Source organism: Pogona vitticeps, chromosome 9 (assembly GCF_051106095.1).
Source record: "Pogona vitticeps strain Pit_001003342236 chromosome 9, PviZW2.1, whole genome shotgun sequence".
Taxonomy (NCBI): domain Eukaryota; kingdom Metazoa; phylum Chordata; class Lepidosauria; order Squamata; family Agamidae; genus Pogona; species Pogona vitticeps.
Window position 1 is genome coordinate 18,379,707 of NC_135791.1, and position 17,391 is coordinate 18,397,097.

The 17,391-nt window shown below is 43.2% G+C and overlaps 2 protein-coding genes across 2 annotated transcripts in view; one reads left to right on the forward strand and one right to left on the reverse strand.

The window, feature by feature from the left end:
* The window catches only part of LOC140702031 (uncharacterized), a 51,317-nt gene extending 48,348 nt beyond the window's left edge, over positions 1 to 2,969 (forward strand). The window contains exons 4-8 of the mRNA XM_078380252.1: positions 135 to 224; positions 490 to 609; positions 1,134 to 1,427; positions 1,532 to 2,133; positions 2,546 to 2,969. Coding sequence (XP_078236378.1) covers positions 135 to 224; positions 490 to 609; positions 1,134 to 1,267 — 344 coding nt within the window. The 3' untranslated portion in view covers positions 1,268 to 1,427; positions 1,532 to 2,133; positions 2,546 to 2,969. The remainder of the gene's footprint in view (positions 1 to 134; positions 225 to 489; positions 610 to 1,133; positions 1,428 to 1,531; positions 2,134 to 2,545) is intronic.
* Positions 2,970 to 3,242: 273 nt separating this feature from the next.
* Positions 3,243 to 17,391, reverse strand: LOC110071280 (3-beta-hydroxysteroid sulfotransferase). The gene is made up of 8 exons (XM_078379973.1): positions 17,350 to 17,391; positions 16,781 to 16,845; positions 14,485 to 14,630; positions 12,720 to 12,928; positions 11,520 to 11,646; positions 9,269 to 9,363; positions 5,159 to 5,333; positions 3,243 to 3,527 (listed from the first exon to the last, which is right to left on the reverse strand). The coding sequence occupies exons 1-8, from the start codon at positions 17,389 to 17,391 to the stop codon at positions 3,418 to 3,420; spliced, it is 969 nt and encodes a 322-aa protein (XP_078236099.1). The 3' UTR covers positions 3,243 to 3,417.

Below are 17,391 nucleotides of genomic sequence, written 5' to 3' on the forward strand. Positions count from 1 at the left end.
GATATCGATGGGGACATTTGTCTTTCTTCCTTATTCGTATCAGAGGACTGCACAATTTAAAATTATGGGCTTTTACGAAATGGAGGTTAAAAATGAAAAAGTTGGAAATTATTGTCTTTTGTGGTCCTAAAAAGGATGGCTGGGTCGTTTTGCTTATCAGCAAGTTCTCCATATAACATTCCTGGAAGCGAAGGACTGGCTGGGCTGTCCCAGCGGATGCCCAGGTGTGTACAAGCAATGCTTTCCGCTCTTTGGAGAGGTTCCTTCTATGTCCCCCCCGTCCCTTGTTGCGCTTACAAAGGGAGTGGAAAAAGTTCTTGGCCTTACATGAATTCAGACTCGGAGGAGCGTCATGAGTGTTATGCTCAAGCATCTTTTAAAAATGTAGTTCTGCTGTTGCTGTTTTTTTCCTGAGCATTTGGTATCTAAATGGGTAACGGTGTGATTTTATGACCTCTCCTTTCCTCCCCTGCTCCATCGATTCTACAGGGGTATCTCTCCAATGTCAGTTTTGTCAGGACACGAGCGCAACGTCTACAACTGAAACCACTCAGGAGTGTCAGTCCAGTCAAGACGTCTATGTTTCGGCTGTCTCGGAAGTCTCCATGAGTAAGTGGGCTGATGCTTCTCTCCTACAGCCGGACATTTCTGTCAACCACAAAACACTGGGGGTGTAGGAAGCCACCCTTTGACTTGACATGTGGGCTAAAGCTTCTAACAGTAGTGTGCCATCCAGTCGATTCTGCTTTATGGTGACCTTTTCCTGGGTTTTCCAGGTAGAAAATAGTCAGGTTTACCCTTCCATCCCTCTCCGAGGTGCCCTGGGACTGTGCAGCTGGCCCTAGGCCACACAGGCTGGCTCCTCTCCAGAGAGGCCCAGTGGGAAATTGAACCTGCAGCCTCTGGTTCTGCAGCCAGAGACCTAAACCTCTGAGCTATGCAGCGAGACAGCATTGTGAAACAAACTAAACAGATAAGAAGAATGTCACTAATTGGTTTGCAAGTGAACAGAAATTTGACATAATTATAGCACCTTCTCTTAAAAGAAGCTTCTTCAGATCCCTAGGAGACCAAAACTGGTCTGACTGCCCCTCCATCACTAGTCATTTCTTTTCCATTCTTTCCCTTCACAGATGGCTTGAGGGACTCCTTCTCTTTCAAATCGTGCCTTGACCAGCAGTTGTGCCAGGCAGGCTCTTATACTGCCAGTGTGGAAGAAGACGTTCACATTCGGACCCAGATCACCTGCTGCCAGGAGGAGATGTGAAGCCTGAGTGCTAAGGAATTCAAGTGCCCTACAATTAACTCGTTTCCCCTCTCGGCATGGAGTTCCTCAAGAGAGAAACTGTTCAGCAACAAGACATGGAAATTAAGTCCATATTTACCTGCCAATGACCAATCAGAAAACAGAGCCTGCTAAGTGCAAGGTATGGAGAGGGCAAAAATATGTGGTGGCAAACAGGTGTCCGTCAACACTTCATGGAGCAGTTCTGTACATCCTCTAATTTGATCCCCACATATCTTTTGACAGGCATGTTGAAATTCGTTTGTGTCACCTCACCCCTCTGCAGCTGGTGTGTGGTAGGAAGCCCAGTGCGGAGAAGAGCTGCATCAGAAGAAGTGGATTGTACTCCACCAGAACTCATACTAAATTGTTAGTTTTCAAGGCATCTCGGTTCTTTTGTTTTCATTTTGATTTTTGTTAAAACTGCATAGCAGATCCCTAAGAGGAGTGCCCAGCTACAAGCTTCAAGGGCCCAGGGTTGTTCCAGCAATCTCTAGGCAATGATAGAACCCCATGATGCAATATCATTCCCTGGGTCATTCTGAAGGAGCAAAATGGCCACAGGAAGAAGACCACAGTCAAGAAAATATTTCAAGTCTTGTGAGAAATGAGGTCTTTAACGTTCAGGGGGGAAAATTGACTGAAAAAAAATCTGCCCCAACCAGATCTAACTGCAATGATTGGGTTTTTTTTGCCACCAGTACCTGATCCGGAAAAGCTGGTTGCCAATGGGTTTCAATGCCCCGGCTGCTTTTCCACCCATTCGGATGACTGTGGCAGTAAAGGAATGGACAGCTGCACACAGAAAGAAGACCCCTGCTTCAACCTGGCTGGTTCCATCAAAAGAAGTAAGTCTTGTGAGATGACAGCACGATTCTCCCTTTCTTTGTCTTCTCTGTCCAAAGATGTTTTGAGTGGTGTTCGCTCCTTGCACTCAAGTACTACATACAGAGAGTTTTGGCACTCCAGATGTGTTACACTACAACTTCTAGCATCCTGGTCTGTACTGCCACTGGCAAGGGACTATGGGAGTTGTAGTCCCCAAAAAATCTGAAGTGCCAGTGATTCACCATGCCTGGTCTACTACCATCTTTTCCAGCAGAGAACTGAACCTGGAATGTTTGCAGGCAAGACTAAGACTTTGCCATTAAATGAATGAATAGTCTACGTATTTCCAATAGCATGAATTAGAATTGTGCATCTTAGATAGCTTTTTTTTAAAAAAAATTATTTCCCAAAGAATATCTTCTTTCCTAACAGGCATTTTGAATGGGAGGAGTCCTTTCCAAGGTTGCACAACAGCCAAGGCATGCAGCTTCAAAAAGGAAGCAGTAAAGGCAGCAAATCAAGTTTTTGAAGCCCAGATTTCCCAGGCAGACTGCAAACCAGCAGAACCACCACCACCCCAAATCGTAGAATGAAGAAAATGAAGTCAACCAGAATACAGAACATTGTGGGGAAGCTCCCTGAATTGCCCAATGTCAGAGGGCAGTAGTGACAGCTCTGACCGTAGGCTTTCCCCATATCTGACTTTAATACCTTCCTATGAGCCAGTCCCCCAACAGTGACGATAAGGATTAGCCAAAGAGTTAGAAAAAACCTGACTTTGTGTACACACATTTTATGTTAGTGTTGTTATTATTGTCTTTTTTAATTAATAAAAAATAAATCAATATGAAAAAAACTATGCTCTGTGGTCATGACTCTTCATCCCTGTCCTTCAGTGGAAAGCACCCCCAAATCAGCATGGCCCCCAGACCTTGCTGCAAAGAAGCCAGAAGCCAACATTCACTCAGGACAGCGACATAACTCTCTGGGCTTTAGAATTTAGCACATAAGGCACACATACAGATACGGGCATCCTTTATTGACTCTAGCCTTGTGCTAATTATGCCATGACATTGTCCCCGTGATTTCTGCACATCAGAAGGGGAAAGAATTCCCTGGTACATCTTCTCATCTTTAATACAAAGACCCCAAAGTGCAGGCGATGTAGAATGTGAAGACTACATGATCCCATTCTCCACATACTCTTGATTGGTAACCTTGGAGATGGACATGCGTTCCACAAAAGATTCATGCATTAAATATCCTCCATATCAGTAACAGCAGAGGGCATAATCTGTCATTCTTCAATCCCACGGGAAAGTCACACCCACACCCTGCATTTTCTCCTGATAAACGTGGTCAAAGTGTTCACTCTGTGCCACGGTGAGGTGGTTCTTCCAGTCTCCACAGATCCCTGAAACACCACAAGAAGGAGAAGTAACTATAAACAAGTGAGGGGTGGGTCAATGTACCAAAAATAATATATCTCTAATGGTCAAGGCTTTAGATTCTTTTTAAGGAGGAAATATAAAAATATTTTAAATAAATAAACACCAGTGTAAGGTTGGCTGTCTCAGATGCCAAGCACTCTCTAGAGGCACTGGAGGGCACCACAATATATCACATGCCATCAGGTCAGAACTGGTTATGGTTAAAGAATGGTTAAAGAAATAGTTAAAGCATGGTTCCACCTCTTCCACCACCCCAGTACGTTTCCAAGGCCAACTGGGGATTCTAACCGGGTCCTAGTCCATCATTCTGTCTTCAGTTCACTGGGTAGCTCAAGAGGAGCAATTGTCCCATTTTCTCCTGGCTATTGTATCCCAGACGCCTGTCAAAGAAGGAACTATACGTTGGTTTCATTGACTTTGACACCTTGGCCTTCTCAGCAGAACATCTCAGCGGTCCTTTCAATTTCATTGGATGCATCAGAGGCAGCACCACTGGGGAAAGATTCTGACTAGAGGTGGGAAGGAACCAACCGCCCAATTCGTGGTGCATCTTGGTTTGTCGTCGACAAACCACCAGTTTCCCCTTGGTGAAACAAGCCATGAATTGGTCTGTCGGTTCATTGGTTCATCGGGTCTTTTCTTTTTTAGACAGCCCATGGAGCTGTCTTTTTACAAAGACCTGAGCCCCCTCACCTCCACAGCCTACCCCCCCACACAGTCCTTTCCTGCTGCTGCCACCTCCGCATGGCCACGGGCAGAGCAAAAGCGAGGCTGTCAGAGGAGCAGTTTCAATTCCAGCAGCCTAGCTTCCATTCTATTGCAAACAGATGGGGGATGACAGGTGGTGTCTCCCTCCGGCAACCAGGCTTGCCCTGCCTGTCCATGGCCTGTGGATCAGCTGATTTGCAGGGGAATAGGCAGGGCAAACCTGGGTGAAGGAAATCACCCCCCTTCACTGTCTTTGCAGACAACAGAGGAGATTCCGTTCAGGTGGCCAGGCTTGCCCTGACTGTCTAAGTGCCTGCCGATCTGCTGTTTTATGGGGAGTAGACGGAGAGAGTAAGTCTGCTTCCTCGAAGGGAAGCCCCCCCTTCCATCTTTGCAAACAGCATCCTAGCCTTCCCTCTCTGCCCAAGCCCCCAAAGAACAGCTGATCCCCGGGGCACATAGGCGGAGAGGGAAGGCACGAGAGGACTAATATAAAAGGGGTAGATCTCTCACTTTGCATTGGTCGAGGTCTTCGGAACTCACGAATACGAAGTGATGAATCAAAGATCAGCAATATTCAATAAATATAGCAGTTCATTTTTGTATTTGTCCCTATGTCTAATTCTGACCAAGCAGTCATCAAGCAAAGCCATTATCGAGAAATTCTAACATAGCACTGCGCGTTTGGCATTCTCTACACCTGTCAAACAATGCAGCTGCCCTGAGGCACAATGGTGGACACGATCCACAGATCCATGGCCAAAGCATGCTTTAATTGCCAGCCTGCTCAATGACTTGGTATGAGATGGGGACAGAGTTTTCTAAATTGTCCTTGGTTTCAGAATCAAAGCACACACGTGCCCTCTCTTTTCAGCTCTGCTTTTACCTTTCCTCATGAATTTTCCTTTACTGTGATCCATATCTGGTATTAGGGAGAAGTTGGACATCTTGTTGTCCTTCATGATTTGGAAGGAGGCATATTTCGCCACTTCATCCAGCTGGTGACTGGTCAGTTCCTTACCAAGGAAGTGGCAGATCTTCTCCACACTGCCTCGCAGGTCCTGCAGCAGAGAAAGTCAAGGGGCAGAGAAGATGAGCTCCTTCATAAGAATCACTTGATTCCATTTTGCATGCTGCATCAAGCTAGACAGATTTTTTGATCTTTAGAGTACAACTGAAATACACAGTTATACCTGTTCGATACCAGTTTAAATACCTTAGCTGGATCCCAGGATCTGCAGTTGAGTGAGGTTTTTAGAATTACTTCAAGAAAGAGCATAAGATATGCCTGAGAGTAGGGAATTCTAAGTTACAGGATTCCATCCACAATTAATGTGGTATCAATCTACTCTCAAATTGTGGTTCAGAGAAACCCAGTATTCCTTTATCTGCCGTTCAGCTGAGCCAAATGGACAACAGAGCCCTCGGAAAACCTCTGCCTGGCAAAGTACGGTGTTCCATCATGTCTCAGCCAACCCAACTCCTGGAAATCAGCTCAAGAGAGCTAAGACCTTGAATCCGGTTCAGAAAGTGAGGGTGGAGGGCAGACCCCGTCTAATATGGCACACAGAAAGGGTGGGCTGCACATGATCACAGGTTCTCTGCCCATTCTATGTCTTCCATTTCCTTAAAAAAAATCTTGCCTTGGAAGAGAAAAAGGTATCTTGCAGCCACAGAGGAATTTTGGGTTGAAATGTTAAAATATTAGACTTTTGGAAGACCAAATGGTAAAAACTTCTTATGGTCAAGTAATTGGAGTAACATGAATACGGGAAAAGGGCAAACTAGACCTGATACAGCTCTTCATAGGTGATGAAGAAGAGATTGGGTCTGTCCTTCAGTTCCAGCCAGCCTTTCACATGGTCGAACCAGGAACCAAAAACCACTGGAAAACAAAAACATATGCAATGAACTATAAAGAGCTGGGCATGGAATGTGGCATTTGGGCAGATGAAGACTGATATCCTAGAAGTCCAGTTTCACTAATTCAGAGGAAGGTGAACTCCAGGATATGGTCCTCATTTCAGCCACCAAGATTACAAATCTCACACACTAGAGGTTTGCATTGATCCTGAGCTGTCCTTAGAGCTGCTCCCCAGCTTCATTATCGAACTCCTGCCCAGACAGAGGTTGTGCATATTCAGATTCAGGGGAAAACGATGGGCCACTTGCAGATAGAAAATAACTGCCTATGAGCTTTTATTTCTTGCTAAGAAACAATTTCTCTAAAGTTCTGGGCCTGGGCACATAAACTTGCAAACAACGCCCATGTTTACCTGCCAATGGTCAAGCAAAAACAAGTTAGAATAGTCATTTTATTTTATTTTTTGCTTCCAGAGGGAGGGTCCATTTCTAGTGATGTACAAACGGTATCACCTAGTTTAACCCTTGGTGTGAGACTCAATGGCTTACATTTTGCTTAGAATTTTTCAAAGCTTGAAGAAATTTGCACAAAAGTGGAACTGTGATCCAAAAACCAGTTGCACATTCAGCTTCATGTTTAGTATGTGCAATCAGACATCAGATCAGTTGTATGGTCAATTGTGTAGTTAATTCCCTAAGTTTATTCTGCCCCAACTACAATAGAATTTCAGCCACTTAGAAGCATTTTTCTTGATGCTTATTTTGTATGTTGTTATTATATTTAGAGCCCACATTCCACCAGAAGTGGCACTCCAGGGGGCTTAAACAATTTTAAAAGAATAAATACAGATAAAATGAAATTTAGTTTAAAAGAATAAAATCATAAGCTCCATCAGAAAAAGCATTAAAACCAACAAAACATACAGATGCAGAACTTAGAAAATAATAGAAAGCCATCAGCCTGTCTTTCAGTCAAGGCTCTTAGAGTGGCCTATTGGTTCAACCCAATTTTGAATATGATGCAGTTTGGAAGAATAGTCTGGGATCCTGCTAATCTGGGAACTATTCTGAAGCATCTAAGCCTACTCTCACTGAACTACACTTCCCAGAATCCTGGAAAGAACCACCATTCGTTGGAAATGATCTAATGGTGTATTATTGTTGCTGTTGTTGTTATGGGTGGTGTTGTTGTTCCAATCAGCCTGTTAGTTCCTTCCTTCTTACCAGAGTTGGCAGATGAGGGCTCTGCTTGTGTGCCCCTCATTCTGAACCCTCAAAATCATCACACTTTGCTTGAGGGCCAGATCACATGAAACAACAAATGCTTATTTCCTCAACAGCATGCTTATATCCCAGTGACCAGCTATGAAACATGACAAGGTTTGTTAAAAGCTCAGGGTAATGAAACAGACATTCTTTTCCTCTTAAGGGAGTTCTATGTCCATTTATGTGTTCACTGTAAAGTCTGAACGGGCCCTGAGTGTGCCTGAGAAGGAAAGAGAAAGAAAATGGAAGAATGAAGGAGAAAGGGTGAACTGCTCAGCTTTGAAAAGAAGTAGAGAGGGAAATGGGTCAGGAAAGGACATTTTTAATTCAGGAGAGAAGTCATATGTTCAGTGAATGAACAGGGTGGGTTTAGGCAGAGTCTGATGGCATGATCACATAGCATATAGTTCATATTTTCGACTGCTTTGATATGGCCCAAGTGCAATCTGTTTCCATGTGATAACATGACCTCAATCTGTGCCCAAGGTGGACCTTTTTGAACCAACACAAAGGCTTTCACTGCTGGGATCTAATGGTTGTTGCAGGTCTTTTGGTGTCTTTGGTCATGTTCCAGAGGTTGTTCTTCTTAATGTTTCACCAGTCTCTGGGACCGGCATCTTCAGAGGACAGCAGTCTGTGCTCTGGTGCAGTTTTCTTGGGAGCTCAGTATTTATGGCTGTGAGATCAGCTTTTGTCCTTTTCAGGAGATGGGTGATCAGTGTATTTTTGTTGTGGGTGTATTGTTGTGATATGGAGGAGAGATTATCTGTCACTGTAATTGATGGGTGTTGTTAGCTGGTCTTTTGTGTGTAATGATCACCGGTATTTGTGGCTGGGTAGAGTTCATTGACCTTTTGCACATTGTATTTATCAGCCCTGGGAGTCACGTTTTGTTGCGTTTCAAACTTTCTTCTTTTTTGTTGAAGTTCTGCTGATGTTTGCATTTCAATTGCTTCCCTGTGCAGTCTAACATAATGATTGCTGGTGTTGTCCAGTATTTCAGTATTTTGAAATAGACTCTCATGTTAGGAAATGTTAGGAAAAACAACCTTCACAACACAGCCAAAGAGCCCAAAAAACCCACAACAACTAGTAGAGATACTACTTTGGGGAGCAGCCTGGAGGGATTCCATTGATGGATGGAATTGATGCTTTCAGAGAGATCTCCTTGGCGAGGTGACCCTTTCCAGTGTGATTAGACATGCAACTTTTCCTGCCATATGATGGCACACAGAGGGGAAGCCTGGCTTTCTCTATTGCTTACTTGCCTAACTATGTGCAATTGTATGCATGCACGCATACACAACACATACACTTTTGCTGTGCATCCGTCTGTTACCCTGTAGCACCACTCATCTTTGGCCCCCGTTTCTCCCTTTCCTGCCCAGAAAGCACAAGAGGGCAAAACACATTGTGCTCTTGAAGGTCATTACAACAAATAACAGGAGATTCTTTGCAATTTGAAAAAGAAACCCGCCTGTTTCCTTCTTCAGAGTTTTTTCCCCATTACAGAAGAAAAAGGAACTGCCTCTTTCCATACCCTTCCCATTCAAGAACTTCTCCACAAACTCTTCCATGGTCCCAGGTTCCTCACATCCTTCACAAAACTTTGCAAAGTAGTAGTGTGAGACCAGCACATCCTTAGGGTTTCGCATGATATAGACAATCTGTAGGAGAGAAAAAGTTATATATGTCTTCCATTTCCTTAAAAAAACCTTGCCTTGGAAGAGAAAAAGGTATCTTGCAGCCACAGAGGAATTTTTGGTTGAAATGTTAAAATATTAGACTTTTGGAAGACCAAACGGTAGAAAGTTCTTATGGTCAAGTAATTGGAGAAACATGAATACGGGGAAAGGGCAAACCAGACCTGATACAGCTCTTCATAAGTGATGAAGAAGAGATTGGGTCTGTCCTTCAGTTCCAGCCAGCCTTTCACATGGTCAAACCAGGAACCAAAAACCACTGGAAAACCAAAACATATGCAATGAATTATAAAGAGCTGAGCAAGGAATGTGGCATTTGGGCAAAGGAGGACTGATATCCTAGAAGTCCAGTTTCCCTAATTCAGAGGAGGGTGAACCTCCAGGATATGGTCCTCATTTCAGCCACCAAGATTACAAATCTCACACACTAGAGGTTTGCATTGATCCTGAGCTGTATCTAACTCCTGCCCAGACAGAGGTTGTGCATATTCAGATTCAGGGGGAAACAGTGGGCCACTTGCAGGCAGGAAATAACTGAGTTTGAGCCTTTTTTTTTCTTGCTATGAAAGCAATTTCTTCAAAGTTCTGGGCCTGGGCACATAAACTTGCAAAAAAGGCCTATGTTTACCTGCCAGTGGTCAAGCAAAAACAAGTTAGAATAGTCATTTTATTTTATTTTTTGCTTCCAGAGGGAGGGTCCATTTCTACTGATGTACAAACGGTATCACCTCGTTTTGCTTAGAATTTTTCAAAGCTTGAAGAAATTTGCACAAAAGTGGAACTGTGATCCAAAAAGCAGTTGCATGTTCAGCTTCATGTTTAGTATGTGCAATCAGGCATCAGATCAATTGTATGGTCAATTGTGTAGTTAATTCCTCAAGTTTATTCTGCCCGTACTACAACAGAATTTCAGCCACTGGATATTTGGAAGCATTTTTCTTGATGTTTATTTTGTATGTCGCTATTATAAAGTGGCTCTCCAGGTGGCTTAAACCATTTTGAAAGAATAAAAACAGCTAAAATGAAATTTAGTTAAAAGAATAAAATCATAGACTAGCTCCATCAGAAAAAGCATTAAAACCAGCAAAACATAGAGATGCAGAACTTAGAAAAAGATGGAAAGCCATCAGCCTGCCTTTCAGCCAATGCTCTCAGAACGGCATATTGGTTCAATCCAATTTTGAATATGATGCAGTTTGGAAGAATGGTCTGGGATCCTGCTAAACTGGGAACTATTCTGAAGCTTCTAAGCCAATTATCACTGAACTACACTTCCCAGAATCCTGGAAAGAACCACCATTCGTTGGAAATGACCTAATGGCACATTAGTGTTGCTGTTGCTGCTGCTGTTGCTGCTGCTGCTGTTGTTGTTGCTGCTGTTGTTTTTACAACTAGCCTGTTAGTTCCTTCCTTCTTACCAGAGTTAGCAGATGAGGGCTCTGCTTGTGTGTCCCTCATTCTGAACCCTCAAAATCATCACACTTTGCTTGAGGGCCAGAGCACATGAAACAACAAATGCATATTTCCTCAACAGCATGCTCATCTCCCAGTGACCAGCTATGAAACATGACAAGGTTTGTTAAAAGCTCAGGGTAATGTAACAGACATTATTTTCCTCTTAAAGGAGTTCTATGTCAACTTATGTGTTCACTGTAAAGTCTGATTGGGCCCTGAGTGTGCCTGAGAAAGAAAGAGAAAGAAAATGAAAGAGTGAAGGAGAAAGGGTGAACTGCTCAGCTTTGGAAAGAAAAAGTGGAGAGGGAAATGGGTCAGGAAGGGACATTTCTAATTCGGGAGAGAAGTCATATGTTCAGTGAATCAACGGGGTGGGTTTAGGCAGAGTCTGATGGCATGATCACATGGCGTACAGCTCACATTTTGGACTGCTTGTGACACGACCCCAGTGCAATCTGTTTCCTGGTTATCACATGACCTCAATTTTTGTCCAAGGCGGACCTTTTTGAACCAACAGTAGAGATACTACTTTGGGGAGCAGCCTGGAGGGATTCCATTGATGGATGGAATGGTTGCTTTCAAAGAGATCTCCTTGGCAAGGTGACCCTTTCCAGTGTGATTAGACATGCAACTTTTCCTGCCATATGATGGAACACAGAGGGGAAGCCTGACTTTCTCTATAAGATTGCTTAATTGCCTAACTATGTGTGAGTGTATGCATGGATGGGTGCATACACAGCACGTACACTTTTGCTGTGCATCTGTCTGTTACCCTGTACCTCTGGCCCCCGTTTCTCCCTTTCCTCTCCTGAAAGCACAAGGGGGCCAACACATAGTACTCCTGAAGGTCATGACAACAAATAACAGGAGATTCTTTGTAATATGAAAAAAACCCGGCCGTTTCCTTCTTCAGAGTTTTTTCCCCATTACAGAAGGAAAATGAACTGCCTCTTTCCATACCCTTCCCATTCAAGAACTTCTCCACAAACTCTTCCATGGTCCCAGGTTCCTCACATCCTTCACAAAACTTTGTAAAGTAGTAGTGTGAGACCAGCACATCCTTAGGGTTTCGCATGATATAGACAATCTGTAGGAGAGAAAAAGTTATATTTAGGGAAGGAAGCAGCTTCCACCCATGTGCCAAACTATTGCGAGCTATATTAGCCATGATGAAATGGCAAGGAAACCCCCTAGTGGAACTAACACAAAAAAGCTGTAACCCTCATTACACAAGTGATTGCACAAGGACATCATTGGATGCAGGTCTATCTTCAATATTTTATATTTTTAAAATATAAGAAATGACTGAAAATGTGTCTTTCAATTGAATACTCTTACTTTTAAAGAAAACAAATCCAAGTATTTCTTGATTAGGCAGATCTCCTATAATCTTTCCCTGATTACAATACTCAATGGTGTAGTAATAATAGTAGTGGTGGTAGCAGTAGTCAAAGTAGTCATAATGAATAATGATGAAGATGATGATATGGCATTCAGTTGATTCCAACCTAGGAGAACCCTTTCTGGGGATTTTTAAATATAGAGTTCTCAGACATGGTTGAACTCACTGCCCCCATGAGTTCCCATGGCAGAGTGGAAATTCAAACTCAGAGTCCTAATCCATTACTCTATGCTCTAAACTATACTGGATATCCATGTATAGCTATAGCTAATAAGCTAACTTCCTGTTTTCTTCAGCCCAGGGAGAACGGCCCTCCAACAACATAGGAGTGGACTACCTATTATGAGACCAGCCCTCCCTCTGGGAATTAGTTGCCTGAAATCCCAGTTTACTGAGATCTGGGATAGATCTGCCCCTCCCATTCTTCCCCTGCATCGAGTTCTAATAACTATGTGCCTGGTCATAACATGGTAGCTTGTGGTAGAAGCCTAGTTTACTAATATCTTTCCCTTTGCCATCATCTTTATCAGGCTGCTGGGCCATTCTTGCAAAACTGGAGAAAAGAGTAACAATACTTGGTTCTTCTAGGAGTAACAGTGAAGAATTAAACCCTCAGTTCACCAAACTACTCAGCCAGCTACTCAATACTTTATCTACTTTAAAATGGACTTTGTCCGGCCTAGAATTCACTAGGTCACTATCAACAAACTCACAGGACCCGAAGGTGAGTCTTGATTGATGACTTCATTCTTGCTTACCTTGCATTTGGAATGCAGAAAGGACTTAGGGAAAAGCTGGAATGGGAGGTGAGTCGTCAGGAACCTGGGTGGAGGATAGTTCAAGGCAGCTTTCAGACCATCGACAGACTCAATCCATGGTGACCTTTCAGCCATCAGCACACTCTGAACCCATGAGGGGTCTCCATCATGCCAGATTAAGCCCAAGATCTCCAACATCCAGTTTGTACCTGTTGAGATGGGGATGAGTTCAGAACTCACAAGGATGTATCTTCTTTCATAACCTTTCCCCTTTATGTGCCTAATACCCCCTTCCCACAGCCTTGTGGCTATATCTCTTGATGGAAAAGACCTTGGGAGTTAACCTTAAGGCAAAATTCGGAGCCAGAGTCCCAGAGGCAGTTCATGTCATTCTGTCAACTCCTGTGAGGTCGCTGGAACCAGTTGTATTGGCTCTTGCCTTTCCATTGGACTATTTCAGCGATGTGGAGAGGGGGGATTTGCTACTTTAGTAACTGCATATCCTCCATATTATTTTACCCCCGCTTTAGGCTCTGGAAAGGACACTCCAGCTCCTCCATACAGAGCACATTACCATAGTCTCTCGAGACTGAAGGATGCCTAACCTAATGGGCTATCCAGTCATAGCTCCCAGTCTCTTGCAAAATCAGTAAGTGAAATCCAAGATATGGAAAATATCTTCCTAAACAGGTAAGAGCTACCCATCAGACACCACATGGGCAGGAATCCAAAATCCACAAGCAGTTCAACATGATAGTGTCAGGACGACCAAGAGCCCTTCCTGTATTCAGCAGGACTGAATCTGCTTTTTAAAAAAAATCCACAAAGAAGAATATCACACAAAGAGGCTGAATATAAAGCAAAATATACGTTAAATAAGAAACATACATGGTAGTGTCCAAAACATTTAATTAGGTTTTCACGAATTCAAAGAGCTTTTTGTTGAAAGGCAGAGAGAGGATGGACTGCGAAGAGTGGCAGAGACATGACACAAAGGAACTGCTTGTGGGACTTCAGACCATGAACTTGGAGGGGGAAATGACCTATACGTAGTAGGATGGCACAACAGTACTGAGTGAGTACTGAGCTGGGAAAGTTATGCTTAAAAGTAATATGTTGCCGTTCCTGGTCGAAGGTCCCGTAAAAGTAGTTGCTTAGAGTTATAGTTATATTTTTGAAAGCAACTCTCATTATTCACTACGTACCAATTTGTTATCTTCCTTATCATTTGAAACCTCAGAATGCTGCGAGTCACTGGTCTATGACACAAAGTGAAATAAAAGACTGAACCATGATTTTGTACACTTTGTTGGCTATAAAAGTAACAAAAGGCAAATGTTGTGTAGGAGAACTTGCATAAATCTTTTTTTTTTCCTCACATCGAGGGGACACAGGATCCAAGCATCTTGACCAATATGTAGGATTCGTCTCACAGGAATATTGTTTAAATATAAACTTCATATTTATCTTACCTTACAAGATCAGCTGAACAATGACAAGAGTGAAGTAAGCTAGTTTTCCACATTCCATGTGTTTGCTGACAATCTATATTTCTCTTTTCTCATGACTTGACTACAATGTTTCCTCGTTTGTCACGTTTTCAGTGCAAGAAAATCTTAGCAGACTGCATTAAATCGTATTTTAAATACTTGTATTTTTTTTTCAGCCAGTGTGTAATCCATCTGTTTTATTTAAAGGGGACCTGTAAGAACATTAACTCTGGTAGTGAAAATAGGGATGAACATTATTTCACTACAAAACCAACCTGACTTGGGATAGCTGACAGTCACCACGTCATCATCAAGGAGCTGGAACTGATTTTCCGCATACCTCACTGATTCCTCTGAATGGTAAAGCTTGGAGAAAAGGATCCTCCTGTAGCTGAAATAAGTCCTTTTGGCCTTAGAAAACCTGTAAATCCATCAGAAAGAAAGAAGAAAGGAGGGAGACTCTACGATTTAGCATTTTAGGGCTTTCTTAAATGGAAAAAAGTTTGAGACTCATAGAATTCATAAGAGAGTGGTGAAAACATAAAATATTATGCCTCAAAAGAGTTTTAGAACTGGGATGATAGTAGCCTGGATTTAGTGCAGTTGTTTGAGCAGAAAGGTCAGTATGTGAAACAGGTGCAGATGGCAATTAGAGCTAGCATTAAGAATGTGTATTTCTATGCAGAAGGACAGTCTCCAGAGACCCACACTTGGAAGAAAGCACATATTCATAGGTACACATAGTAGGAGGAGAGCACAGGCCCTCCACCTCTAAGAAAGAGGAAGGCAGGAGGAGAGTAGTCTGGGGTAACCTGAAACATCATCTAGGGGTAGCATTCTACATGTCCTAATGGACATGTCATCACTGAATGGGGGTATGATTCTAATTACCCCAAGAAAACATTTTAATGTCATTATCCCAAACAATAACTCAGGTTTCAAATATGAGTTCATCTTTGCTTTACAAAAATAAAGTAATTTATTGGCAAGTAACAGTACTGTTTCCAAATTACCATTCCCGCACTCTGAAGTTCTTATGAGGAACCAAACAGCCACTTAATATATATATATATAACATGGGGGTTCGATTCTGTATAGAATCTGTGGGCAGAGATGTAGCAAAGTAACTTTTCTTCCTTTCATTTCTCTTACAGACTTCAGCCCACAGTACAATCTCTACATGGAGTGGGGGGGGTGGCAAAATGGTGCCACTGCGCATAGTCACCAGATAAAACTATTAATCTGAATTTAATTTGACTGTAATTGACTTCTTCTATCTGGTAAACAGGGATGTGGTGGTGCTGTGGGTTGAACTGCAGAGGCATTTGTGCCACAAGGTCAGAAGACCAGCCATAGTAACAATCGAATCCACGTGATGGAGTGAGCTCCTGTTGCTTCTCCCTGCTCCTGCCAACCTAGCAGTTCGAAAGCATGCAAATGCAAGTAGATAACTAGGTACCACCTCAGTGGAAAGGTAACGGCATTCCGTGTCTAGTCACGCTGGCCACGTGACCACGGGAATTGGCTACAGACATAATGCTGGCTCTACGGCTTAGGAATAGGGATGAGCACCGCACCCTAGAGTCGGACATGACTGGACTAAATGTCAGGGGAAACATTTACCTTTACTTTATCTGGTAAATAAAGTAAATTATTCCCCCAACCTTCTACCAGTGGTTGCTGTGTCTCTGTTTTGTTCCTCCCACCACCACCAGCCCCATAACCAAAAGGAGACTTATTGTTTTGGAAGTAGGCAATGTGTTGGTGTGTGATGGTCACAGAGCAATTAGCAAAGCTTTTGTCTGAAGACAGGGGCAGAAGCACCCGCCATCCAGACGATGCTTCCAACCTGAGTCTGAACTCACCTCACACAAAGACCCACCACAGTCTGTCATCTGCCATGAATTTTTGGGACACTTATCTACATTTTTCTGCACTATCCATGAAGTTATACGGCTTAGCCTGAAGAACTGACATCTTCTCCATGAAAACTAACAATCTGTTGGATTTCTTAGTGGTCCAATAAAAGGCATCAGCCTGCTAATGGTAAGAAGAGGGAGAAGGGTAGGGTGACTGGACAGCCGTTGCCGCCCCAGAGCAAGACTTCGTACATAGAGATAGCACAGAAAGATTGGGAGCGGGCTCTCGTCTTGTGGGATTCAAATTACTCTGTGCAGGCTATTTCACAGAGCCAAGCAGGTGGCTGAGAAAACTGGGGGAGCTTTTGGCCACCATTAACCCATTGACAGGGTGTGTGCCAAAAAGAAATGCATGCTTTCGCTAAAGGAGGATCCATTTCATTGTGCAGAACTGGAACTAAAAACAAGGGGGAAGGGAATGGCAACTGGGAACACTCACTCTCAAAATAGATGCCAGACACTCCTCCTCTTTGCCCCCCTCCCCAAAGGTTTCCTACTTACCTGAAAGTTCAACTTGTGTGGAGAGAATTTGATGAAATTCTAGCTTTGCAGTTAGAAGATGACACAAATACGTTGTCTCTCGTTCAAAGGGTCAGTCCTTTTGGGCTGCTTTGTCAACAGAATCCACCTCCAAATGAAACCTCCCTCTCACTTTCCCGGGAACTGCCTCTGATCTTTGACTCCTGTATCTTCCTTCTCCCTGCTCTCTGCCAGAAGCTATTGGGATAATCAGGGAGAACTGCAAAGGCTATGAAAACAAGGCAGCCCTGGCCCACAGGGTCACTCACTAGCTACCGTGACTTGACACAAAAAGAACGGTAAAGGGAGGGAGAGAGAAAACTCGGGCACTACCGGTTGTTATGTTTAAAAAGTTCTTCATTTAATGTTCAAAGAATTTAGGTAGAGGGAGATCAAACTCAGCTAACCTCTCTATAAAGGTAATGGAGAAGGTCCTAGCTTCCCTTTTAAAGCTTTTTTAAAAATATGTAATATTTTATAGATGGTATATAACACCCACAAAATTAACCAAAATGGATGTTAAAATTCCAAATCTCTGTTGGAGATGTAAACAAAAAGAAGGTTCTTTTTACCTTCTGCAGTGGATGGTCCGGCCCCAAGGGCTGGACCCTCGTTAATTCCAGATTTGAATACGAATAGCCCCATCTCTAGTCCCAAGCCCTGAGTCTGGGCCCACTTGCCCTGCCGCCCCCACACACACACCATGAGGCTTGGGACTCCTATATTTTCTCCCATATCATTCAT

What these genes read in the sequence shown, in the direction of transcription:
- LOC110071280 (XM_078379973.1), bottom strand. Translation starts at nt 17,391, where the DNA reads ATGAATGATATGGGAGAAAATATAGGAGTCCCAAGCCTCATG. An exon ending in TAGGAGTCCCAAGCCTCATG is followed by an intron (nt 16,846 to 17,349) that starts GTGTGTGTGTGG and finishes TTATCCCAATAG; the next exon opens with CTTCTGGCAGAGAGCAGGGA. An exon ending in CAGAGGCAGTTCCCGGGAAA is followed by an intron (nt 14,631 to 16,780) that starts GTGAGAGGGAGG and finishes ATGGATTTACAG; the next exon opens with GTTTTCTAAGGCCAAAAGGA.